Genomic DNA, 26451 nt, shown 5'->3' on the forward strand with positions numbered 1-26451 from the left:
AAACATTGTTCTTTGAAAGAAGAGTGAATGTGGCAACTTTCCAAGTCAGTAGCTGATATTAGATTTTTATGATGAAAGCAGAGTGCAGGCTTTAACTGTGGAGCAACTACTGCCGCGCCATATTTTTGTCATTATGTTGCCTCAACTCCTATTTGTCTGATCAACATTAGCACTTTTCCTCTATTGTAACATTCCATACATAGCTAAAACTAAGTAAAGAATATAGTCCCATTTTAAACAACAAAGGTATTTTGGGTATCACATTATTTGCCAAGTACATTCTGGGCAACAAATGATGAGGTGATACCCATTAAAAATAGACACTTCCCATGGAGCATCTAAGCAAAACAAAATGCTGATCTGAATTGCCACAAAAATAACTCTGACTAACTGCTGTGTCCTAAAAGAGATTCACAACTGCACTTAAGGTTTTCCTAGGATCGCTGTGCTGCTATAGAATTATACTGGCACTTTGGTCCCAGTTTCCATCTAAATAAATATATAACGTAATGTAAACTTAGAACCTTTTAATTTATTCATGAGGTATAATTTAATACTCTGATTTTTCGTTTTTATAAGTCGCATCATATTCATTGTTTTTCACTAACTTACTTCAGTTACAGCGGTATCTATCACTATTTCATTGTTCATTCTTTTCCCTGTGTGTATGTTGATGCTAATCTTATACTCTCTCACTGAAAGCATATATATTTCCATAATTATAAAGCAATGCTTAGTGTGGCAGTTCTGTTAATTTCAAATGATTAGAAGGATGAGCAGAAGAAAGAAAGGAGCAAAAGACCTCAAAACCCACTTGTATTTTAAGCCCATGCATATGACAACAATTACAGTCAAAACATAATTTGGCATCGGTAGCAGAATTAGATTTAAACAAATTGATTTTACATGACAGTAATTCCAAATGAGCTTGTTGTATTTGTAAACTGTACTAAGAAGCACATGAATTGTTGCCACTAAGAATAAAAAAGGAATAATTGGTGAGATGGAGTTAACTTAACAGATGACTACAGTCAGCATCCTTTCAACCTAGAAATGGGAATGTGAAGGTCACCCCCATCTCAGATGACAAACAGAGAACATTTTGTTGGTAAACAAATTAATCTTTTGAAAGGTCACCATTTGTTTTAAGTTTTTATCCAGTTCTTGTCATCTGGATTCAGAGATTGTCTGTCATTTTGCTAGGCAGGGTGCAGTCGGAGCCACCAAAGCTGCTTCTGTACATATCAGCATTCCTTGAGAAAACTCAGTGCCTGATTGCGATGCTATGGGCTGCTGGTTTACAGCTGTCTCCGGACAAGAATGGAGGCCCACCCCTGAATTCCAATAAGATGGGCCTGCATATTCTGCTTGGTGTAAGCTGGCCCTTTGCCCACAAGTAAAATGTATTGTAGTTCACGCCAGCAATTATCTCTCTTACTTCCTTCTGTGCTGCTTCTGTTCTCTTTTTCAAAAAACAGATGTGGTATTCACTGAAGTTCTGCATCTATTCTCTTTCACACCTGCTATGGCAGAGTTTTGACAGAGGTAGATTTTGGGAAAGCTAGCAGTAAGTCATCAGCTATCATTTCTTTGATAATAGTTTAAAGGAACGGGGCTGATTTTTCAGGTAAAGGGAATTTAGTGCTATCTCTTTAGAGGACCCAAAGGAAATTCAGAATAGATCTGCTGTGTTATTATGAAGAAGCCCTAAGCAGTTCCATATTTAAGGTTGTGTTGGGCTGTCCACTTAAAACAGAGTTTATATTGCCCTGTATACATAAAAGCTCCTGTTTATCGTCACCCACAGTCTATACTAAAGTATGTACATTGGAATAAGAAGGGCAAATTTGAATTTTTGAGAGAATTTTCAAACTCTGAAATCTCAGAATTTCAGCAGACAAACCCCTTGAAAAATCATTCATTTCTGACATTTTTACAAAGACTGTTATAATTTTTGGGCACTTATCACATTACAGAGGCTCCACTGAAGTCATTATGAGTTTGGATTCCACATTCCACTTCATGGTGAACAGAGGAGAAGAATGAAGTTATTTGAAAACAATTTTCAAAATATTAAGATTATTTGGCTTGTTTATCATAATGGCCTTTTTTTTTTTTTTTTTTTTTTTAAACCATGGAGGCTGATGGAGTACTGCAGCTTCACTGCGACTTTCTATTCTCCAGTGCTACCCCTCTATCTCCACTGCTTAGCACATACATATCCACACAGAAAAAGTGTGTCAGCTTAGAGGCTAACTTATTAAGACTGTACATCTTAGCAGTGCAAACCATAAAAAAAAAACAAAAAAACAAACCAACCTGGGGAAATAGGTAGTTAAGTCACTCAGCACCCTGTCATCAGTTTTTCACAACTTGAATTAACTTCATTCCATCATTCCCAGCCCACGTATCCTCCACCCTCCTCCTGAACAGCCAGCAGGTCCCATTGATCACCAACCATGTATATTCATGTGTTTTTGATTATTAATATGGATTTCTATGGTTTCATAAATTACATCATAGATGCCTTAGCATAGGTGTACATATGTATATGAGATCTTGTGTCAGATTGCAAATGGTGGCTGCAAAGTACATTTTTCTGTAATGTTCAGGGAAATGTGTGTGAATGGGTGACCTGTGGTGTTAGTGATTGCTGTTAATTTGTAATGAGGAAGTTACAGGATGAGGTGGGGTTAATAAGTTTTCTTCAAAAAAAAATTACATGGGAAATTAAGTTGTCCTTTGAAGAATTACTGGACCTGATTCTTCATTTGACTAGTGTAAATCTGGTGCAACAGAGTGGAGAGTCAGGCCCATTGTGTCAAGTGTGGAGATAAAATTCACAACCAAATTCTCTGCTTGAATTGTTATGTAGAAGTCAGTAGATTTATACCAGTAGAGAATTTGGCTCCTAATCATTACACTGTGAAACAGACAGATTTTAGGTGTGCTTCAGGTGCAGATTTCCATGCAGCCTTGACCATCAAGTCACTACAGAGACGTGTGTGTGTGTGTGTGTGTGTGTGTGTGTGTGTGGTCATTCTCACTAAATACGGCTGTTTTTTAAACAAAGGACTAAGTGAACTAATGGGAAAAATCCTTGCTACGTTAAAACAAGTACACCATTTAAAATGAAGCAAAGAAAAAGTACCATACAGAGTGGGACAGTTGTATCCACAAGAGAAACACACTTTTAAAAGGCTGATAGAATTGTTTTTCTCATGTTTCCAGTTAATTATACTCAAAAGCGCCTGAGATGAAAAAATACTTTTGCGACACACTCCAGGCACGTTATACAGAGCAAATCTTAGCCTGCATGACAAATGAAATGCTCGCTCCTCGCCTTTGAAAACTGTACTTTAAAACACCCATCACAAGCAAGTACACTGTCTGCTGACTCCATAAAAAGATACTTGCTGAATCATAATGTTTGTAACTTGCTTTACTAGAAGATATTAACTCATAGAGGAACATCTCTTAAATTCTAATCAACTCTTAAACCCGTTATGACTCAATTATAGCTCTTCTAAGCCTGAGTTGTGTTGTGGACAGAGGAGGTGTGTGACAAGGTGAACTACCAGCAATTATTAGGCCTGATTCTTTGCTGCTTGGTTATTCAGACCTGTGCAGCCAGGGTGTAAAACATGGACAAATGAGAATGGTAGAGTTTTACACTTTGAGTAGTCATTTACAACTGTACAGTGTGCAAGGTAGTGAAGAAGGAGGCACATTATGCCATTGGAAGCGCTTCACAGGCCTTGGGGGAGCATGGGAAGGAGTGTCACTTAATCACCTGTAGAACAGGTGTAACCAATGCTTTTACAGACCTCCCTTCCCCCAGTCCAGCCAGTGAGGTATGCAGGACACATGGTGCTGTTGCCCAGGAATATCCTCTCTAGAAGCATCAGCCAGTCATCTTCTATTTGCATTTCCCAGCACCGGACGTTGCTGTGCCTTCTTTCCCTCTTGTGCACCTACATCATGGGAGACATTAGTTAGACCTCCAAATGTAATTAAAACGCATAATTCTGACCGTCACTGTACATGCTCCTTCTTTATTCTATTAATCCTATGTATGTTGAGGGGCTAATTGTTCTATAGAATGCCTCTTTTCCCAAGACCAGTTTAATAAACAAACAAAGCTCTTAGGGGGCCTCCTTTTATGTGCACGTCTAGCACATTTTGGATGCTACTGCCATACAAATAATAAATAATACTGATTGTGGGTAACTTGATGACACAGTGAATTAATACAGTCACTTTTTAACTCTGGAGAAACTCCACTGAAAGCTTGTGTGAAGCATGAAATCATACAGCACTGAATAATACAAATAATGAATGATAGCAATAGTGAACTGCACATGGACACTTTCTTCAGTGTGGGTTATCTTGTTATTAATGAATTGTATGTTTATTTTTTAAACAGGCCAAAAGTCAGTGAAAGGAAAATAACTAATGCCTTAAAACACACTTGCCACGTTCTGCCTTCACTTGCTTCTGGGCAGCCCCATTGAAGTCACATGGAATAAACTACAGGGGAGGGCAAAGAGCATAACTCGGTTCTATAAGCGGAAATGTCTTTGTGGTGAAGAGAGGCTGTGATGGAAAGCAAGAGGGTTAGTGAAAAAGAGGAGGTTTGCTAGGCTGGATAGAATTTTCCTGATTAAGAATTCTGGGTCAATTCAATTCAGGTTGTCCAGCTATAACAACTTCCTTGTAGTAGGGTTGCACAATGTAAATGGGAGAATAAATCACCCTACTGTTCAAAATGCAGTACATCTGCCCTGTTAGTTGACACCTGCCTTTTACTTTAGAGAAATTTAATTCCACCGACCTGCTTCCTTGCCTTACTCTTCAATTTCCTCCTCCTCCAGAAACAAATCTAGGCTTCTCTTGAACTCATACTTTCTGCTTCAATTGCTTTTCTTTGCAGCTTATTCCATACGTTTACTGACACGCACACAGTGCACACTACCACCTATCATGAAAAATCTGCTAGGATTTAAACTGAGGGTAAGTCTGGCCAGCAGTAAAATCAATGCTGCTGTACAGATACAGCACAAAATGGCAATGATTTGAAAAGAGAGCTGCTATTTAATTAAATCCCATTCTTTTAGTATATACTTCATTGTGTCCCCACGTGCAGGGAAACAAAACAACTCACTGGTTGCAAGATTTAAGTGTGGGTGAGGTGATGCGTAGCTGTGACCTTCTTTGCTCAATATCAACCCATTTATAATCTTGGCTGGTGTAAAGTTAATCTTTGCCACATTTCTCATCGTTATACTCTTGGAATATAATGAAGTAAAGAATCATACCTCTCGTTCCCTTAGAGTGTAATGTTTCATAATAGCCGCAACCAAAAATGTGCACCTATTATTGCCTTAAAAAATCTTTACTGTAATGAAACATGCATACTATTCAGTCTTCTTGGCGTCTGCCATTGGCAATGCTATTGTATGAATCAGGGTGTAGAAATTATAAATTGCATATTTCAATCTCCTCCATTTCCTAGTTAGAAATATGACAAATGGCCTATTCTTTTTTATAACGTTGATTAATTTTGTTGTTATTTTGTGTTACAAGAGTGCCCAAAACAAGGCCAGGGCCTCATTGCTCTATGTGCCGTACACATAATAACAACAGTTATTAACACTTGGTTCTTATAACACTATTCGTCAGCAGAGTCAAAAGTGCTTTACAAAGGACTTCAGTATCATTATCCCCACTTTACAGGTTGTCCAGGTAACCTTAATTCTGGCATTTCATAACTTTTGAGTGCTTGACTGTATTATCTTAATAATGTTCTTTTAATGCAATTTTGTGTGTGTGTAATTTCCTAAGCTTTTAAAAAAGCTAACTGAAAAATCAGAAACTCCCATCATGTGGCATCATATTGACACCCACATGGTTCAGCAGCAGGTTTGGAACCTTTAATTTAACCACACAGATCTCTCCACTTGAGGTCGTGGAGTCTTGATGGCAGTAGTATATTATCATACTCTGGGTGGACCAGCACTGTGGTGGGGTGGGGCAGGGTGTTGGGACACTTAGCCAATGGATTTCACAGGCCTTTCCTGACATCAGAGGAATGGTGAGATTCAGGACTCTGAGGTTCCATTCCAGCTCTGGAGGGCAGTGTTCTCTAGTGGGCACACTTTTCTGCCTGTTTTCCCCAAAACTTGACCCCCCTTCTTATCCTTCCCCTCCAACCTTTCCCATTCCTCTCCCTTCCCCACATCTGCCTCCTAGTCCCAGTTCCATTCTTCTCACCTAGCCAGTCCCAGTCGCTACTCTTCAGGCTTCTCATCTCAGTCCCAAACTTTTTGTCCAGCAAATGCTAATCTCACCCCTCTGGTATCCCTGACCCAGTCTGCTCCACTTCCAGGCTCCTTGTGCATCCATTCCTAGTCCCTCTCTAGTCTCCCGGCTCTTTGTCCCTTGCTCAGCCAGCCCCAATCTTCCTTCAGCCCCATCTCCTCAAACAATGTCAGTCTCCCTGCACCCCACATGGCTCCAACTCATACATTTACCTCCCTGGCTGCATGTCCCAGTCTCCCCCCAGCTCCCATTCCCAGTCTCCTCGCCCTGCCAGTCGATCTGCCTCTGCACTTGAACTCCTAGTCCCACTTTCCCTCTCTACTGGACACTTCTCAGTCCTGTCTTCACACCCCTGCCCACTCAGCTCCTTGTTCTAATCTACTCCCCAACCTCCCTTTGCAAGTCTGCCTCTTGTCCCTGTGCATTCAAATCGGATAGCTTCCTCCTCCATGTTGCCTGGGCCCAGCAGGAAAGTCACTGGCGGCACTGGAGTGACAGGCTCCCTGCTTCCATCCAGATCTGGTGCAACCCATAGCAGCCCAGAGGTGCTATTGCAGGGAAACTCCTGCTTAGCCCCTGACTGCAACGTGCCCAGTGTGGATGGAATCTTTGGAGAATGTAGCTGCTGAAATCTAAGAAATATCTTTTGAGCATGTGTAAACTGTGATTTTTTTCAAGGCTTATAAGTTGGCCAAATTTTGGTAGATTTTCACAGGGATAGCAAAAGGCCACTGAAACAAAGATCAGTTCCCTGATAAATTTCAAGTCCCTTCTCCGAAATATTAGAGCACTAGAGCTTTTCAAAGAAAAGGGCACCAGAATTTTTCAGCATGGGCAAAATAGTGTATTTATCCATAGCCTTGTCCTAAAAAATGGCTGAATCATTTTGGCTGACATTATCCAAAAAAGTTCAACCTGTAGCAGGCACTGTGCATGGAAAATTTCAGCCCAAATGGTTAAAGTGTGGCAAAGTTATAAGTAACTGGGGAAAAAAAGGTTCTATAACAGGAAATGTTGAGCAACCTCAGTAATAGGTGGGCTATCTGCCCTGCCTATGGTAAAACATCGGAAATCTTTTCTGGTCACTCGTCTAGCCATTATCAGTGAGCAGTTTACCGGAGGCTTCACGGTAGTAGTTAGTTTGAAGGAGACAGGATAATGACCTTGCAAACAGTAGAATAATTGACTCTGAAGAACAGATTTTCAGCACGCTCCTCCAATTTTATGTGTGAAATGAATTGGGTGAGAAGCAAATGTTGTTTGCCTTCAAACAGCCATTTAGACATGCAGCTTGGTTAGCTGAACATTCACTGGGCTGAAAATGTGTCCCTGAATGCTCTTGTTTTGGATTTGGTCCCCTTTACTTCTGTCCTTCACAAAAGCTCCATATCGTACAACCTTTCTCTCTACATATGAGGAAGGTTGGATGAATCCATCCTTATTCCTTCAGCTCCGGAGGAAGTTCTAGTAGGCACTGAGCCCCTGGCCTACTGGAAGGGGAGGGAGTGGGCCTTTTGTCTTTTGTAGCAGCATATTGTGCATCCACTAGACTACTGGATTGACCAAGATTCTCATTTCATTTGTCCTTTGCCTGCAGAGCAGAGCAGCTCTGAGATTAGCATTTTCTTCTCCTATGTTGTGCCATTGGTAAACTTAACAAGTTTGTAGCTGGAACCTTCATCTAAGCTGTTTGTCCCAAAGGGGTAAAGTCTAAGATCAGCCTGTTATTGCTGACAAAACTCTGCTTTCACTTTTCTTGGCTTTATCTATTGCTGCATTTTAACTTGGATCCCAGATGCTTCTGATTTCAGAAGCAACCTGGCAGAGGTACTTTATCCAAGGCTCTCTGGAAATCTGGATAAACTGTGCTCTATGCCTCAGAACTGTTAGGTCTGCCTTTTACTTCTCCAAGATAGTTGAGAATATTATTTAAACTGGATCTTTCTTGACTCCCTAGATTTACCTATGCCTTACTGGCCCTAGAATCAGTCAGGCAATGCCATTTTCCACTGTTGTGGTTTTACTGTCTTTGGGCCAGATCCCCGATTGGTGTAAATTGTCATGATCCCATTGAAGTCAGTTGAGCTATCACGTTTGTTTCTATGGTTATTAAGCAGACCCTCATTCATCCAAATGGAACAGGCAACATGGAATTTATTTGGATAAACTGGAGTTCAGAAAAGAAGGGGAAGTTTTTCACAAACTTAATTAAATCGTTGTCGAAGCTCATAAACTATAGTTTTCAGATATGTAATGTATAGAAGGGAACACAACCCAGGGGGTTTCAGGTAGTGGATTCTACAGCATACATTATTATTCAGGCTTTAAGTTCAATACTATCTTTCTGTCTCCTTGATAGATTCCTCCCAATTCCCCTGCAATAACATCTTGGAACATGTAATGTATTGAAGAGTTTTTTTAAATCACTCTATATCACCCTTTCAACATAGCCATTCATATGGAGATATTTCTGTATTTATATTGATAGAACTCACCAATAATTAGAAATTGAATCTTCTATTCTGAAACATTACAGCAGATTTTTAGAACAGTGATATGAAGCAATGTCAGATTAAAACAGATTAGAAATCACTTTTTTTCTCTCTTTCCCTCTTTCATCATTGCAGCTATTTGCTCTGACATTTTTCTTGACATGTGACCAAAGATGTGATAATTTAGTCCTGAAAATAAAAATTGTCAGATCTATGATCAGATATCAGAACCAACTCATATTGTCTTTCTCTATGTGAGTGCCAGTATACTCGGCCTCTGAGTTTGCATGTTCAATTTTGCATATGCAGAAATCGGCAAGCATCTGTTTTATGGTCACAAATCAGGATATTTGTGATGCTTAATAGCACAAAGTAAGTGCATGCCTACAGTTGCACACGCAATATCAGAGACTTATTTGATCCTCTCTCTGAACGCTCATTTGCTTCAGGTGAGATTGGTGTACACAGAATGGCAACATGTGGCCCATCGTGTATAGCAAGATGTATCCTTACCAGAGCGAAAAGGAAATGTTTATGATACCTGAAGAGGGAGCCAAAATGTTAAGTGATGGTGTTGAGTACATGTGTGTATATATAGTAATGTAAGATTATAAAAATCTGTTCTTTCCCCTGTACATTGCTCCATATATAGGATACTAGGCATAATAGCTATAATCTCGTTGCCATATGAGGATTATGTGTGCGTGAACATGGTGCCTTCACACCGGCACTTAGAAGATGCAGGCTTTACCTTTAAGGTACCCTCAGACTCCATCATCTTACAGTAATTAATGTTCACTGATTACAAATAGTTACATATACTGTAAATACAATAATCTGTGCAGTGAATTTGCTTAGGATCTATTTACATATTTCCAACTACTATCTCCTGCTTCCTTTCCTTTCCAGTACATGGCGTATGTACATGTTTCCTGTATTCAAAGCCTGCTCTGTCAAGAGATACTATGTTTATAATATAGTCATTAAAATTGAGCAAAGTCCTTGCAGTTCCTTTATTAACTAGTACACTGACTTTGTGTAGCAGAAATTGCAAGATGTTGATTGGATTTAATTAACTTTATTTTAAATTACATACACTAATGACAGTAGACAATAGTGCAGCATGTTCATAAGCAGTAAAATCAGTGCCCGTACTGTTACATTATTAAACCTTAATGAAACTGTTCATAGCAGAAATTGTATTTATTATTTAGCTTTACGCAAGTAGAAAACCTGAGTTCTTTGCAGAACCAGAAATATTGGTTGCTAAAGGAGCATTTTCTCTGTGTTTAGGTATGCACTCAGAAGATCGTGAAAGGCCCTACAGTTGGTAACCTCTCAGTTTTGCCTGCCTCTCATCAAATGGATTCTCCCTTACCTATATTAGAAAGAGATGCAAGGAAAGGTCAGTCATAGATGCCTAATCCTATCATTTTTATGCCAACAAGATGAAATACTGAGTTCTAAGGAGGCAAGGTTATCTGCTGGGAGTCAAGACCTAGTCTGCCTTGTGCAAGCCATTTAGCGTCTCTACTCTTCTCCATTTTACAGACTGGCACAATAATATCTGCTGCACAGGAATATTGTGAGAGTTCATTATTTAATGTTTGTGATGCGCACTGAGATACCTTGATAAGAGAGCTGAAAAGCATTATCATCATCAGTAAAGCGTAAGGACCAAATCCAGGCTGCGTATCCCATGAATGGATGTATGGGAAAAGAGCTTGCCAGTTGAAGAACCTTGAGGCACAACTGTTGTACCCTATGCTCCCCCAAAACCAACAGAGTTTATTCTCAGCTGCTTTCTGGAGCTTTAGAGAATGAGTTAAGGGACATCGTCAGTATATTAAGCACGTGCTTTCTGTAAGCCAGCGATCAACTTCTTGCACAGAGTTTTGTTGCTGCTGGAAAGAAAAATCTGTGAAGACTTTCTGTGTGGTTGCACCAAGATCAAAATAAGTGGCCACTATGAATGCCTGTTTCTTCAAAATAATCAAAGGGGCCTGAAGTTGCCCCAGGACTGTAACTGGAGCTGCATTTGGATTATTTAGAGAATGGGTCAAATTGTTTGTAATAATTCCATAGCCCCAATTACAGTGTAATTTACAAGTCTTTCTTTTCAGTAGTTCTACTACATGTTCCTCATTTTCACAAACATATAATTCTTGTTTATAATACTGTCCTAGTCCAGTATATTTCATTTTAATGTCACTGTTTATAGGCAAAGTTTGCCTTCCTTGGATTTGTCATATAAAGAATACCACTGCTCCTCTAGTTCCAACTGATGTGAGGAAGAATTCATTAAAACAAACAAAAAGGCTTGTCTTAATCTCCATCTAATTTCTTTCTTTACAATTACCAATTGACAACATCCTGTCTTTGGTGATTAGGGAAAGAATAGCTACAAGTCCTTTAAAGAGCGTGAAACATTTTTCTTTAGGTAACCTGAGATGCTTCATGTAACTTTATAAAACAAGAAATTAAATATGACATTGTTCAGCAATGTTTTTCATTTTCTAGGTATTTTGAATCTAATTGAGCGAAGGCTAATTCCACCAGCAGCAAAGATTACGCTTGAGTCACCTCCTGTTTTACCCAAAGCAGCTCCTCTCCATGAATTTCACAAACAGCACAAGAAGCCAGTTGTAGGTAAGGATAAAGGGTTGATCATTCTATTCAGTTAAATTCTGAAATTCGCCTTCTATTCCCCAGGCTCTTGTTTTCTCTTAAGAGAGCTGCTGAGGCAGTGAACTCAGGGCCAGGTTTTAAAGGTACTTAGGCATCAAACAGTGCAGAGAGGCGTCTGCTGGGATTTTCAAAAACATCCAGGTCCCCAGCTCCCATAGATTTTGATTAGGCTGCTTACCTAATGTGTGGATGTATTGGAAAAGAGCTTGCCAGTTGGGGAATCATGGGGCACAACTGTTGTGCCCTACTCCAGGCTCCCCCAAAGCCAACAGAATTTATATTCAGGTGTACTCTTGAGGCTGGAGTTCCAGAGTTTTCAACAGGAGTTTGGCACTGGGATACTCCTGAAAATCCCACTAGATGCTTATCTGCATTTGTAGATGCTTAAATACCTTTGAAATCTGGCCCTCAGTGCTCAGTAGTGAATAAAGTTCATAATTCAACTGTGACTTATGCTAACTGATTGAGAATTGATGGTGCCAAGATACTGGAAGGAGCTGTGCCTGGCTATCTCAACTAGAGGAAAATCAGAGACTTACTCAGAGGAGGAGTGCTACCAAAGTACACCAAACCTGAATGTGGGATACAGAATCTACTCAAATCTAGCATTCTCTTGCTGCATAAGCCTGTATAGAAAGGCTGAGGTCCCTATGGTAGGAATGATCAAGTCCACCAGTGAGCCGACAGCAGTTGCTTTGGATTTGAAAGGCTTCATGATGGATGGATGTTACCAAAAAATGAAACCAAGGGCTGTGAGTTATCATGGCAGTGGCGTGGAATAACATGGAGTAAAAGTGACAAACATTTCAGGAGTTCTATAGTATACACCAGGGGTGGGCAAAGTTTTTGGCCTGAGGGCCATATCTGGGTGGAGAAATTGCATGCAGGGTGGGGGCAGGGAGTTGGGGTGTGGGGTGTGGGAGGGGGTGTGGTGTGCAGGAAGGGGCTTGGGCAGAGGAGGGATGTGGTGTGCGGGAGGGGGCTCAGGGCAGGACTTGGGGTGCAGGATTAGCAGGGGGCTCAGGGCAGGGAGTTGGGGTTCAGGAGGCATGCAGGGTGCAGCAGGAGGCTCAGGGCAAGGGGTTGGGGTGCAGGAGGTGTGCAGGGTGCAGCAGGGGACTCAGGGCAGAGAGTTGGGGTGCAGGAGGGATTTGGGCTCCAGGGTGGCAGCGGCGTGCACTGGGGCCAGGGCAGACTCCCTGCCCTGCGCCTCTCCAGGAAGCGGCTGGCACCACGTCCCTGCGGCCCCTGGGGGAGGGGAGGCATAGGGCTCCGTGCGCTGTCCTTGCCTGCGGGTACTTCCCCTGAAGCTCCCATTCGCCGCGGTTCCCCATTCCCACCAATGATCAGGTGCTTGAATATGTTATGAAAAATGAATATACAGTTGACTGGTACACTAGCTTTAGAAAATGTATATTAAAAATTGCTATGGTAACCTGATCCCAGTATCTGTGATAGCAGATCTGTGATTGTCCTTCAGTCTGTTAGGCTTTTATTAGCATTTGATGACAAAGTTATGTCATTAGTGCTTTCCTCCAAAAATATTGCTGATTTGGTCAAAACTTAATATTTGGATTACATCTTTTGGAAATAGCAACCTATTTGGACATCAAAGTAAAGTAAGATAGCTTCTGGGCCAATTTCTACTGGTGAAATTGCACTTTATTTTTATTGTATGGTATTTCTTTTTAGCAATAAAACCTTATATTGCATTGTTCTATTGGTACAGGAGGGATTGGTAGCAAGGTGGACTTTGCTGGTACAGATATCTTCATCTTTCCAGACACACAAAGAGGTCCTGATGACTCATATTCCTCAAACAAAGGTAGCATTGCTCCACCTCCATCCAGCAGCTCCATGGCTTCAGCTAAGAAATCGAAGAGATTATGGACGCAACCAGTTCAAGGCCTGGAGTTGATAAATTGCACTTCCCCTCCGCCAAAGGTATTTAAGCATTGATGACAATAAGATTTTATCATGTAGATTTTCAGTGCTCTCTTCATCAAAGATTGTTTAAGACATGATCCTGCACCACTCAATTAGGCCAAAGCCAACTGAAGTAAATGGAAAGACTTCCCCTAATGCTAGTTTGCTAAACTGTCTCTCCTATAATTCTTGTTTTGTTCATATAGGCACACAGAATGTCTCACATGCATCTATAGGAGAGTTTGAGCCTGAGTGATAGACTTCAGTTATTACTTGAGGTTTGATGGTTGTTCTTGGCATCAATGCATAAGGGACATCCCCTTCTCTTTGCATGCACCTGAATTAAAGTGTTGCATACAGATCAGGACTTTGAGTTTTGCTTGGCCTTTTAAGACTTTTGTATCATTAGCGTGCTGATCCATGCTATGGCCCAGATGAGAACTGAAAAGGAAAAATAAAGCAAGCTTGGTGAATAAGGCTGGAAAATTTAAGAATTCAAGTCCCTTGAAATAAGTAAAGTTGGAGCAAAAGCTAAAACTGGTGACCAGCTGAAGTCTCCAGTGGAGACAAAGAGTTCTGGTAGGGTGAGTCTTGATAAGTAGTTTTGGGAGATGAGAGCACTGTCCCTGCTAAGCATGTAGGAGAGGATGTTATCCATTCTGTCAGGATTGGTGGACATCCTATGAATGAGATAACAATGTTGGAAGGCTGTTGTCTGGTAAATCATACAGATTGTGGGATCAGCTGACCATATCAGAGTTACTATAGAGCTTTATTTTATATATGATAAGATCAAGCATAGTTCCCATGAGCAACTAATATATTTCTATAAAAATGTTAATAGCCTTGAGTGACCCCTAAGGTACTTTTCTGGTAATGAGTTTTAAAGTATATATGGGCCAGCCTTTGTGCTTATGACATGTATATGTTAAATCAATATGAGGAATACATTTCTGGATCCATAATTTCCCACAGTTGTGTGGTAAATGATAAAATGGTAGTATGTCTTGACCACTCATTTATAAGTAGCTGCAATTACTTTTAATCTGTGGCTGTGCTCTCTTTCCACAGAGCCCACATATGATGCCATCTCAGCCCTTACAGAATACATTTTTGGATTATGATATAACTATTTGCAATGGCACTATAGATCATAAGGCTCCAGATTTCCTGGCATTCAAGCAGCACTATTGTTTGTCCTGGGGAAGTATTCTTTCTTTCTTGGAATATATTGAGAAGCTTCTCAAGGACTATGCAGTACCATTGGCTATAATAAAGAGTAAGAAGTTGATGGAACTCATATCGGACTTTGAACTTAACCAGAGGCCAACCAGAGATGACCTTCTGTCGGTAATAAAGAACCGGACAACTGTGAAAAGGATCTTAAATCAACCTGGCCAGAGATACAAAGGGCAACATGGTACTGAAATGGCTGCCACAAAGATCCAAGCAACATGGAGGCGCTATAAGGCCAGAAAAGCCTACATCCATTTCAGGCAGCAGCAGTGGGCATCAGGTGTGATTGCCATTTCTTGGCTCTTGCATAGTCACATGGCACGTGTAAAAAAGACCCTGAAGGAATCACGTCAGAGACACCTGGAGAATTTTTACATCAGGGCCAAGGTGTGCAGTGCTGCCAGCTGCTACGGCAGCACTTCTTTTCGAAACATCTCTTGCTTGAGTAATCACAAGAAGCTGTTTCCATTTTTTTCCCTTTAACCATACATTTGTCCGAGTGTCATATTTCAGCCGTCACCAGTGATTCAGCCTTTGTGGCTGCAGAATTTGTTGCAATTTTTCTATGGAAAATGTCCCTTCACTTTGACTTTGGTAGTTTTGTCAGAAAATCAATGTTTTAACTGCATTACCATAGCTCCCTATATATACCTTGTGGCAGTAAATTGGCTGGAAAAAAAATCCCTCTCTTGTCTACGTTGCTGTCACCACTTTGTCAGAAAGTATTTAAGTTTGTAGGCAGCCTTTTAATTAGTGCTCACAATTTCATTTATGTTTGCTTTCTTTTTTTTCATTCATATTCTGTTAATTAAGTGAGCAGCCTCTAATCTCCCCCTGCCAGTAGCTTCATGTAGCCACCTAATTAAATTAATTGGGGAAGATGTTTTAAGTATGTAATTAAATCAATTAATATAATTTATGCCTGGCTTAACTGTACAGTGGAAAAACAGCTGAAGTTTGACTAGATGAATCCACTACAGCTTCCTGTCACTGATCAATGATCTTCTTGATTTTTAGCATCTGGCAGCCAACTGGAATCGCATCAGGACCTCCAGGAGGACTATTATCCATATCCCATCATTAGGTATAACACTTTTGCCTGCAAATCTATCAGCAACCTCTATTACCCACCACATTATGACTCCTTGATTGAGTTCAAGGAAGGCCCCTTGTTTTATTCAAATTGGTCTCGGCAGGAAAATGTTCTCAACATGATGAGAGTAATAACACAGGGCCCTCGCTCGAAACGGCGTTTAATTTGGGGATTAAGCAAATAAAGTCATTATGTGGAGGCCGCTATTCAGTGGAGAGGTGATTTGCTGTAATTCGCTTTCATCTGTATGAAATGAACTAAAAAGTTGTATTTTTTCCCCCTGAAATAACAGATAATGTTTTCAGTCTTCTTTAATGATGGGAGAACGTGTGCCTGTGTGTGTTGTTGCTGTTACAGCAATAAGCCAGGGTATTGCTTATACACTGTTTTTAATCAAATGTGCAGTCAAAATGATAAGCTACATTCTCTGAAATTATTTAGTTCTAATTACGAGCAGATGGGATGCTTTATTTGCACCTAGGGCGCCTGAGCAAAAGGAAATGCTGTGTGAACAAGAATAATTAAGAAGTTGAATAGTGTTTTTTGCGCTTAAATAATCTGCAGTTTCATGTTAATTAGCACTAATGTAATTATTTAATTACATTTATGAATTGGGGAACTTAAAAGCTGTTTTCTTCAAAGCAGTGGCCAAATGTAGTTGTTTAGAAATGATAGAATATGATTTCTTGGGAATTTCCAAAATGCACCAATAATCTCTTAAAACATGAATTGCTGTCAAAATATTTGTGATTTGATTTATTTTTTACGCTTTCATAGCAAATTAATTGACCTTAGAGAGTTAGGATTTCATGAACTGAACTGTCTTAGATTTGAATTAATGAAAACTGTGAATAAATTCTGTCTCTCATATTTATGGAATATATATCCTTTGATTTTTATGAGAAGATAATTTGCAAAACTATGTTAACATAAATATATAGCCGATGAACCACTGTTTTTATTTGCATATTGATCTTAAATTCTCACATGAATTAATATGCCAGATTAAATCATGTATCAGAACTCTAATTTAAAACATGAACATTTAAAAATAATATTTAAGTTCCAATGGTTTTGAACCTGATGAAAATGGGAATTGGAAGGGACACCAGTTATAGAAGAAAAACAATTATTATTTATATAGTAAACTCAAATGTCAGCAATATTGCTAAGCAACGAATGCTTTTCAAGTTGTTTTCAAAGCTTTGGTATTATAAAAATAGAGAAACATTCAAAACTCTTTTTTAAAGTGAAATGTCCCTGGTACGCAAATGACCCTGTTAACTTCCAGCAAATGTATAGATATAATTGAAAATATTTAAAACCTTCTGGAGACTTGTTTAAACTAAATAGGGAATCCGTTTTCATTTGGCATTTGACCTAGTGTCTAGCCCCTTAACCTGCAACTTATTGTATGCAGCAGTCGGCATCCATGTAAGAAGTTATATGATTCGGGCTCTAGATAGGAATCTTGTCTCTTTTAAAAAAATAAATATTCTGTATTAGGTACATTTTATTATGAGTTCAAATCTTTTTCTTAGAAAATTATGAGGTGTATATATAACTACCAAATGAAGGAAATATTAAAATTATGTCAGTCAAAATAGGGATTATTAAGGTATTGTAAGAAAAGTGTATTCATGTTTATTTACTATAAATATATGCAACTGCACTGAGATTTCTGTTGCAGACTTCAAGTTTTTTAGATATATTTTAGATTCCTATAAGCATTTCGTCCGCGTTGAAAGAATAAAAGCTTTGCACTTTTTTTTTCTTTTATAAGAGATTCAGATTGAAAACAGAATTTTTTAAAAAGTTGAGTTGCTTTTGAGATATGCAAATATGAAATATAATAGCTGGAAGTTGACAAGATTGACACGAACAGAGCTTTAAACATAGCTTAAATTTTAAAAACTGAAAACATGAAGGCTTTTCAGTTCTATGAACTAAGACCCTTTCAAGTATATAATAAAATAAAATAAAATGGGAACATCTTGACATTTTTAAATATTCTTCTCTGCATGGGTTTGTTTTTTCAAAGATATTTTCATTAGATTTTTCATCCATCACTAACGCATTTCCAGTTACTGTCATCATAATTTGTCAGAAAATCTTCTCTGATTGTTGTTTTGCTCTGACAAGTACTGTAATAATACCTATTTTGAAAAACACTGCTAATTACTTGTAGCCAAGATACCAAAACAATTCCTCTTTTTTGGCCTAATTGAGCATCGGAATAAATAAGCTTGATTAGATGTTTACACAAGAGGCTACACTGCTCTTTGAACTAATAATATGCATTTTATAATCTGAAGATATAAACATACCTATTAAACATCATGGCCTGACTCAACGCTACTTAATCACAAAATTCCAGACTTCAACAGGCATTTTCTCAAAGGAATTGAATCATATCAACATAAAAATATGTCTAAGTAACTATAAAGTTGGAACACAACTGCTGAGCATTAAGAAGTGCATGTTTGACAAAGTACTTTTCACCAGCAATATTTTTTCTTTGCAGTATAGTTAGTTAAGAATGGAGGACATTAAATCCTGGCTCTGTTGAATTGCAGTAGACTTCATTGAAGCCAGGATTTCACCTGAGTGTCAAAACCTGAATCTCTTCTCAGACCGGTGGAACGCCACTGAAATTAGGCCACATTCTTAACTGTGAATTTCTCAGCTTTTTTCAGTTTGAAGAACATTTCAGGACCATTACAAGTACCCATTCTCTGCACATAACTAAGGGAAATATTAAGTGAGATGATTGGTTAAAGAGACACTGTCAGGTTAAAAATTATAGTTTTTTTAAGGAACAAATTTCAATATTCCTTTTACTAACAACAAAGCCTTGTTTTATTAAAATTGGATTTTAAAAATCTAATCTTTAATTATTTAAACAGTTTGTTACTTTTTGCATTTCTCTGTTAGTAGTGAAAACAGGCTAGTCAGTTTCACTTGTGTTTATAGTAATTTTCAAGTCAATTTCACTTTCAAATTCTAATGCTTTAATACAGTGTTGCAATATTTCATTTGCAAATACTGTTGGAGAATATTTATTATTTTTATATAACTCTTTTAATTGGATTGTTTTAAAATTATAAAACCTTCTTTTAATCATTTTTGCAAAAATTAGATTTGGGGCCAAATTTGATCTGACTCTACGTCAAATTCCATTTGCACTTACACTGATGTAAAATTTCTGATCTTTAATATGTATTCCAAGCAAAAACATTAATGGACAGTAATTATCTATTGAGAATTTATTGTCATCTTCATTAAATTAACATGTAAATATTTAAAAAAATATAATTGCAATAAGATATTCTAGTTCTTGAATTATGGTTTATTTTATTACAACAAGAGCCTCTTATTACAACACAGAGCCACTGTGGCATTATTTCCTAATAAAATTACTGCTCCACTCAGTAACATTACTCTGCAGAAACTTTGCTTAATATACGGTTATTGTCGCTTTCTCCCGTGTTCCTTCTCTCCCTCTCCCTCCTCACTACCTCCTCCCCATTTTAACCCCTTCACTCTGCTGCATGTGAGTGCAACTCCTGTGCAACACTCACATTCTTTTAGAAAACAGTGTTTCAATGAATACTAGTACTTGAAAGTAAATATGCCAAGTATATTGGGTAAATTAGAGATCTGTTTTAGCACGTGCCCAATATATTAGGCAATATCAGCTGGTTAAACTCCAGCTATCTTTCTCTCCTCTTTTTTCTGAAGGGAAAAAACCCCAACCCCAACTTTCTTACACTGTTTTGTCTTTGCCACCTCCCTGCTTCATACCACTTCTTTTCTTTTCAAAGGCAGTTCTGAAAGGTGTTACAGGTTCTTTGCTAGGGCCAGGCACTAATGGGGACCTGCAAAACATATTTAGAAAGAGTCGTGAGTCCTGGCAGGGGCTGAGATGGGCAGGCAACAGTAGTCCCTTCTACTCCCATTTTCTCTGACTCTTTTCTCGTTTACCCTAGTGTAAATTGGGAGAAACTCCACTGAAGTCAGTGGAGCTATATTGGTGTGAAGCTGGTGTTAGAGAAGCAGACCCTCAATGTTCTTTCGGTACCACGATCACACATTACACTTGGAAATCCACAGTTCTTGCTCTAAGTGATTGAGCTTTTCTGTAGTTCAGCTCAGCCATTGGCACATCATGGTGGATTGGGGCTGAATGTGAGTGAAAGGGCATATCATCAAGCTCTGATAAGCTGCAGGTTTGGGCGACCAAAATATTACCACATCATTGATTTCAGCTCCAATTGGAAGCATGATCTACCCATCCAAAATTGTGATTCTGTGACACAAAAGAGGATCTATAGTTATGGCTTGAGCTCATATTCAGAGATTCTGTAGTTGCAAAATTGCTTCAACTTTTCAGACCCTTTCAAACCAAACCCAGCTGCCCAAAGTATTAGTTAGACCTAAAACAAATGCGTAACTGCACATATCAAAAGTGGAGGTACATTCACAGCGCACTACCTGCAAATGTAATCATGGTAAATGTAAATTAACTGTGGGCTGTTATAAAGAGGACAGTGATTAATTGTTCTCTATTCCATTGTAGATAGGACAAGAAGTAATGGGCTTTATCTGTAGCAAGGGAGATTTAGGCTAGATACTCTGGAAAACTTTCGTACTATAAGTTTAGTTAAACTCTGGTATGGCTTCCAAGGCGTGGTGGAATCCCCATCATTGGTGGTTTTTAAAAACAGGTTGGACAAACACCATTTGAGGGGTGGTCTAGGTTTATTTGGTTCTGCCACAGTGCAGAGGCTGGACTTGATGCCTTCGCTAGGTCCTGTTCAGCCCTACATTTCTAGGTTTCTGTGACACTGTGAAGGTGATTGAAGCTGCAATAAGTGGAACGGAAAGAGGCTTCTTTAATGAGTAGTACTGGCTCACGAGCCGGAGCATGTAACAGGCACCAGGACTTACCATTGGTGTTGTGCCTGCTGTTAGCTGGTAGGTGCATGGGACATGATGGGTGAATCTGGAGTTTTGCTATTGACCTAAATTGTGTGAAATCTTCATGCCATTGATCTGTGACTTGACATATGTCCTTGGTATCTAGGTAACTAATTTTAGAAAATTACATATTATGGCTGATATGGTGCATTTGCAGAACTACAGCAATGTAAAAGTTATTGAAATTTGTTCCATAGCTAAAATTTAAATATTTGCCATTTTAAATTATGCATTTTCAAAATGACAATATTAATACAATTTTTCTGCCAAAATGTGTTCCCTAAATACTAAACTATTTTCATATGTATAGTACAGTGCTTGGAAACCAGTTGTCAGTTTCCTGTGTCTAAAATTTAGGAATTATTAAGCGCTAGAGTTAGTGTATTAGAAACATGAGAGGGTGTCAGGAACCTGGATTGTAGTCCCTGCTCTACCACTGATTTATTATGTGACTTAGGCAAATTATTTAATTTATCTGTGCCTCAGTTTCTCCATGCTGACCTCGTGGGGGTTGTAAAATTTAATTTTTCATGAGACTGAGGCCAAGATTTTCAGAAGCATCCACTAATTTTGAGAGCCTCAGTTGAGGCAGACATTGAAAGGTGGTGACCATTCACAATGGCAGTTTAAGTTAATGGTAGCTGTGGGTGTGTAGGACCACTCAAAATGAAGCTATATGTGTCTCAAGTTGAGGCATCAGCAATTAGTGGTTGCCTTTGAAATTTATGGACTAAATCTTCTTAGAATTTAATTTCTCAGTATTTCCTTTGAGGTGTTGCTTCTATAGATCATGGATATACATACAGAACAGCACTGACATACTATTTGAGAATGCTGCTGGTTACTCATGACTAATTTTCTGATCAAAAACAAATTCCTTGCAATAAAGAAAGGAAAAGGTGCAATAGCAGTATCCTATGCAAGTCTAATGCTGTTATCTTACCAAAATTTAATACTTCAGTATTTAAGCAAATTTCAGTCATACCAGATAGCTATCCGTGTGCAGATGTGTGGAAAACTGTAACATCTTCATGTTACCAGATCTTGTTAACAGACCATTTAAGAGTATATGTCAAACACTGGATATTAGACTGCACATCCTATTGATTTAACAGCAACTGTCTCTATTAGCAATTGATCTTATATTTTTATTAAAATATTTTTTCTACAGGTTCATTTAAGATTAGCTAAATTTTAAAATCTACACAATTAGAGATTATAGTCACTATAAACATGTCATTTACAGAAGCCTTTTAGAAGGTGAGGATGTAATCAGTCAGAATCTGCCCTTCAGATAGATAATCCTAGTCCACACAGGTTGTTAGTCATCCATACACTACATCCTCTGCCACTAAGTGATCAGATGTCATTGAGATTGTACTCTGGGTGCCTTTTTTAATGAGGTATTTTTTGTTGCCTTTTATCGTTGTTTGAAGGAAAAGGTGCTGATAGAATTGACTGCTTGATCAGAAGGGCTCCTTACTTAATTGTGCTGGCACTTACTTATCTCTGCTGTTTAAAAAAATAACAACATGCACAAACTCAAATAAAATAAACACTTGCATGTATTTTGGGATTATAATGCTCTGCAAGTTTTAATACTGCAGTTCTTATTTAAAAATCTCATTTTACATAGGCACTATGTTGCTCATGTCCATTAACAAAAAATGGCTTATTAAATTCAGACACATGATATCATGTGTGTTTAGTTGGTAAAACACACTTCTTTCAGAAGGCCTCCCTCCACTCAGAGAAGTCTTAACAAACAAAAGGATTGAAAACCTTTTATAGGAATGCCAGGTTTGAATGTTAAATGCCTCACTTCAGCTATTTCTAAAAAATATAATTATGTTAGAGGGTGACATGAGGATATTGTACTCTCACTAAAGAGGCCAAAAGTCCAAATTTATAATATTTTCCTGAAAATTGGCATAGCAAAAATACACTCTCAGTAGGATTTCCACTAGTACTAAAAATGAGCTGCTTTTATTATCTATTTATTTATTTATTTATTTATTTCGTCCTGTTTGGTGCATCTGTTTTCTTTAGTGTTCAGTATCAGCAAATCCTTGCTTCAGACAACAAGGTATTTAGCCTAAATCAGACTGTCAGTCAAGAATGAATCTGAGCTAACATTTAAAAAATATTCTATAGGAGCTATGCATTCCAAACCCCAATGAACTACACCTCTGGAATTTGAGCATACTCTGCATTTCTCACAATGCATTAAACTTTCATCCTTGCATGTCACAAATCCTCAGTGTGCTTCCATGATCCTGGTACTGGGAGTTTTACTGCCTTAGTAAAAGAAAAAATAATAATAAAAATAAATAGATTGAAGCTTCTAGTAGTAGAATCAGCTTCTTGGCATGCATTTTATTGGCCTAATTCTCCTCTCAGTTTTATCAGCAGCAGTTTTGTTTTTGACTTAAATAGGAGCAGAATTGTGCTCTGCGTTTGTATTTCAGACTATTTATTTAAAATAAAGATTTAATTCTTAGCAGTAGAATAACTATAAAATATATTTTTAAATAATAACTTTCAAAGGAAAAATGTAATTAGCTTATCTGAAATCTGATCTCTTTGAAATATACATGAGATGAGGGGTTTTATTAATAGATGTTGGTACCTTATTTTCTTTTTAGGGTATTCCCAGTGCATTCGTGAGGCTGCTCCTGATTTTGCTCTTCAACAGAATTTGCAGATGGGGAGGCTGTGTGACATACTAGGTATAGTAAGTGCAGTCAGCTGCCTACATCTTTGTTGTTGTTTGTCTCTCATTTTTAAGGAAAAGAGCATGGATGAGGGAGAGTTCCTTGCTGTAGTAATCTTGAATGCAGAGAGCATTTAAACCCAAAAGCACTTTTCAGTACTTGATCGGTCCTTTATGCCCTTTACTGCTCTGTGAGATTTTCATAAGAGGAACATACTTGTTATTTTTGATTTTGCAGTGAAGTAAGATGAGTTGATTCTGTATGGTGCTGAGCATTTCTTGGCAGACGAGGGTGCTCAGCACTCCATAGAATCTGACTTATAATTCGGCAGTGCCAGTTATGCATTCAGGATCACATTAGGAGAGAAGATATGCTGGGAAAGAGTAAGCCTATATTCAATTAGCAAATAAGACAAGAAACATATATTTGAAAGTTTTCCCCAGCATGACAGTTCTCTTTTAAACAAAGCAATGAAGAATATTAATTTGTCAATGACCAACTTTCTTGGCTCCCTGGAATGACATACTTTACATGATTCATATATATTTCAGTGTCATTATTATTTCATAAATGCCATTTAGTAACTTTGTAACAAAAATGTTAGATCTAGAAATTTACAGTAGCCTAAAATAATAATGTAATTGCCTTTATATATTATCTAGGCACTAATGTTGTTTTTCCATAGTACAGTTGGTTTTAATTTTTTGGATTTTTTTTTAAAAGATAGATTTGTTACATTTACATTGTTTGTTAGAAACTGAAAGGAAGAACATCAATGCATTATATAGGAGTCAGTCTTGATGATCGAATGGTTTCTTCTCACCTTCATATCTATGAACATGAAAATTACATTGCAGAATTTTGGTCCTAGCAATAAATAACGTAGAAATAAACCCGAAGATTACAACTGAAGGAGAGTAGAGAGATTTTTAATTTTTTCTCTTTTTCTCCATTTATTTACTTTGTGCATTTGACAGCACTTTATGTGCACTATGTGGACTACATGAACTTGTTTACCAGAAACAGCAGCAGCAAAGCTTAAGTTGAAAGAGAGTAGGCAGAAGAGGGAAAGGGGAGGGGGCCAAGGGAGGAGGTCTTGAGCATGTTGGATGATGTTGCTCAGTGCCCCATTTATCCTCAAAAAGACGCTTCTAAACATAAACTGTGGACCAGAAAAAAATCCTAAATATTTTTAACATTTTTAAAAAACCCCAAAGGTGCAGACCATACTATTAAATGGTGCTTTATCAAAAAAACCCTCTTTTTTTCTTTTAGTATTAATCAATTTTTAAAAAATTAAGTTGATAGTATTCTCTTCAATTCTAATCCTATTCTAAACCTGTTTAATTCTTACTTATTAAAATCATTTATATAGAATCATAAATTTAAACTAAGATAAGGCCCAATCCTGCATCCCTTTTTCATGTGAACATTTTCACATTGGCAAGGACTTGGGGAATGGAGCCATTAGACAGAAATAGGACATTGCAACTGAAGTCCAAAAATTCATCAGATCTCCTGTGTTCAAATTTCAGCTCTGATCTGACAAACACTTTGGCCATGGAGTAACTTTAATACATAAGTACGCCCATGGGATTCAGTGGGCTACTCACATGCGCAAAGTTATGTGCAAGTGTCTGTCGGATCAGGGCCTTAGTGCTTCTGCAAAATGGGAGGGTCTCTCAAAACCAGAGAAGTGAGTTTTCCACAGTTACACCCTATTCATTTGCATGGGAGTTTATAAGATTACAATCTAACCCCAGAAGCCACCTGTCCTTTTCAGTGAGTTGCACCATATTGTACAGTCTATGAGTAAATAAATTTTTTCCCAGCAGTGGTTTCCGGTGGGCCAGGATTTTGAGTGGGGCCATTTCATTGGCCTTGTTTTCACTACTGTTTGCAATCATTTTTTAGCAAGTAACGGAATTGTAAACTGTAGTGCAGAAAAGGACCAAATACTTTTTAAAATTGTGTTTAACCCACAGAGCTCATCCACTCCACCTTAAATTCTAGATTAGATAAATGTTAGTACTTAGCACAGGAAAAGATTTATTTGGGTGTCTGAGAATGAAAATAAGTAGAAACTGAAAAAAAGGGGTAAAACACATAGAGTTTATAGATAAGCATATATCAGATGTTAATTTGTGCCCAACAGAAGAGCACAGATTCTTGCAACATTGGTTTAATGGTTTCTTTAGAGCGGTGTTTCCCAAACTTGGAACACCACTTGTGCAGGGAAAGCCCCTGGTGGGTTGGGCCAGTTTGTTTGCCTGCCGCGTCCACAGGTCCGGCCGATCGCAGCTCCCACTGGCTGCGGTTTGCTGCTCCTTGCCAATGGGAGCTGCTGGGAGCGGCGTGGGCCGAGGGACGTACTGGCTGCCGCTTCCAGCAGCTCCCATTGGCCTGGAGCCGTGAACCGCGGCCAGTGGGAGCCGCGATCGGCCGGACCTGTGGACGTGGCAGGTAAACAAACCAGCCCAGCCCGCCGGGGGCTTTCCATACACAAGCAGTGTCCCAAGTTTGGGAAACACTGCTTTAGAGTATCAAGAATGTTTCTTTACACTAATATAATCAGATATTAGCTACAGTCTCCCTATGCATTTCAGCTTATGTCTAAATGAGATCTTGATAGCTGTTGCTGGGGTAGTCCTAGCAGTCTTTAATTCAGCCTTGCAAAATTCTGCTCACTCACTTTACCCTGGGCAAGTAACTTTTTGACAGGATATTGCAATATCATTAGCTTTTTCATTGTCACAGCCAGGGTGGGTGAGCAGTTTGTGTGCCCAGATTGGTAAATTTTTAAGAGTGACTGAAAGTAATATTGAATATTGACCAAAGGCCAAATGGACTGTTCTCTTCATTGTAATTACTTTTTGAAATTATGTGGTAATGAATTTTATGCATTCTTTTTATGTGCATAATCAGAGCTTAGACAATGGGCTAGCTCTTCAGCGCGTGTAATTTTTTTGTACACCAGTTGAACACTATATATGTATTTTTT

The 26451-nt window shown here is 38.5% G+C and overlaps 1 protein-coding gene across 8 annotated transcripts in view; it reads left to right on the top strand.

Annotated features, from left to right (window-relative positions):
* IQCH (IQ motif containing H) overlaps positions 1 to 26451 on the top strand; it is a 115084-nt gene that overhangs the window by 15596 nt on the left and 73037 nt on the right. For 5 of the 8 annotated variants that reach the window (XM_050967543.1, XM_050967538.1, XM_050967540.1 and 2 more), the window contains 6 exons: positions 10107 to 10218; positions 11334 to 11462; positions 13231 to 13445; positions 14499 to 15050; positions 15681 to 15747; positions 23382 to 23465. In XM_050967543.1, coding sequence (XP_050823500.1) covers positions 10107 to 10218; positions 11334 to 11462; positions 13231 to 13445; positions 14499 to 15050; positions 15681 to 15747; positions 23382 to 23465 — 1159 coding nt within the window. The other 3 variants (XM_050967545.1, XM_050967544.1, XM_050967542.1) reach the window with 3 other exon arrangements.

Source organism: Gopherus flavomarginatus, chromosome 9 (genome assembly GCF_025201925.1).
Source record: "Gopherus flavomarginatus isolate rGopFla2 chromosome 9, rGopFla2.mat.asm, whole genome shotgun sequence".
In the NCBI taxonomy this organism is placed as follows: domain Eukaryota; kingdom Metazoa; phylum Chordata; order Testudines; family Testudinidae; genus Gopherus; species Gopherus flavomarginatus.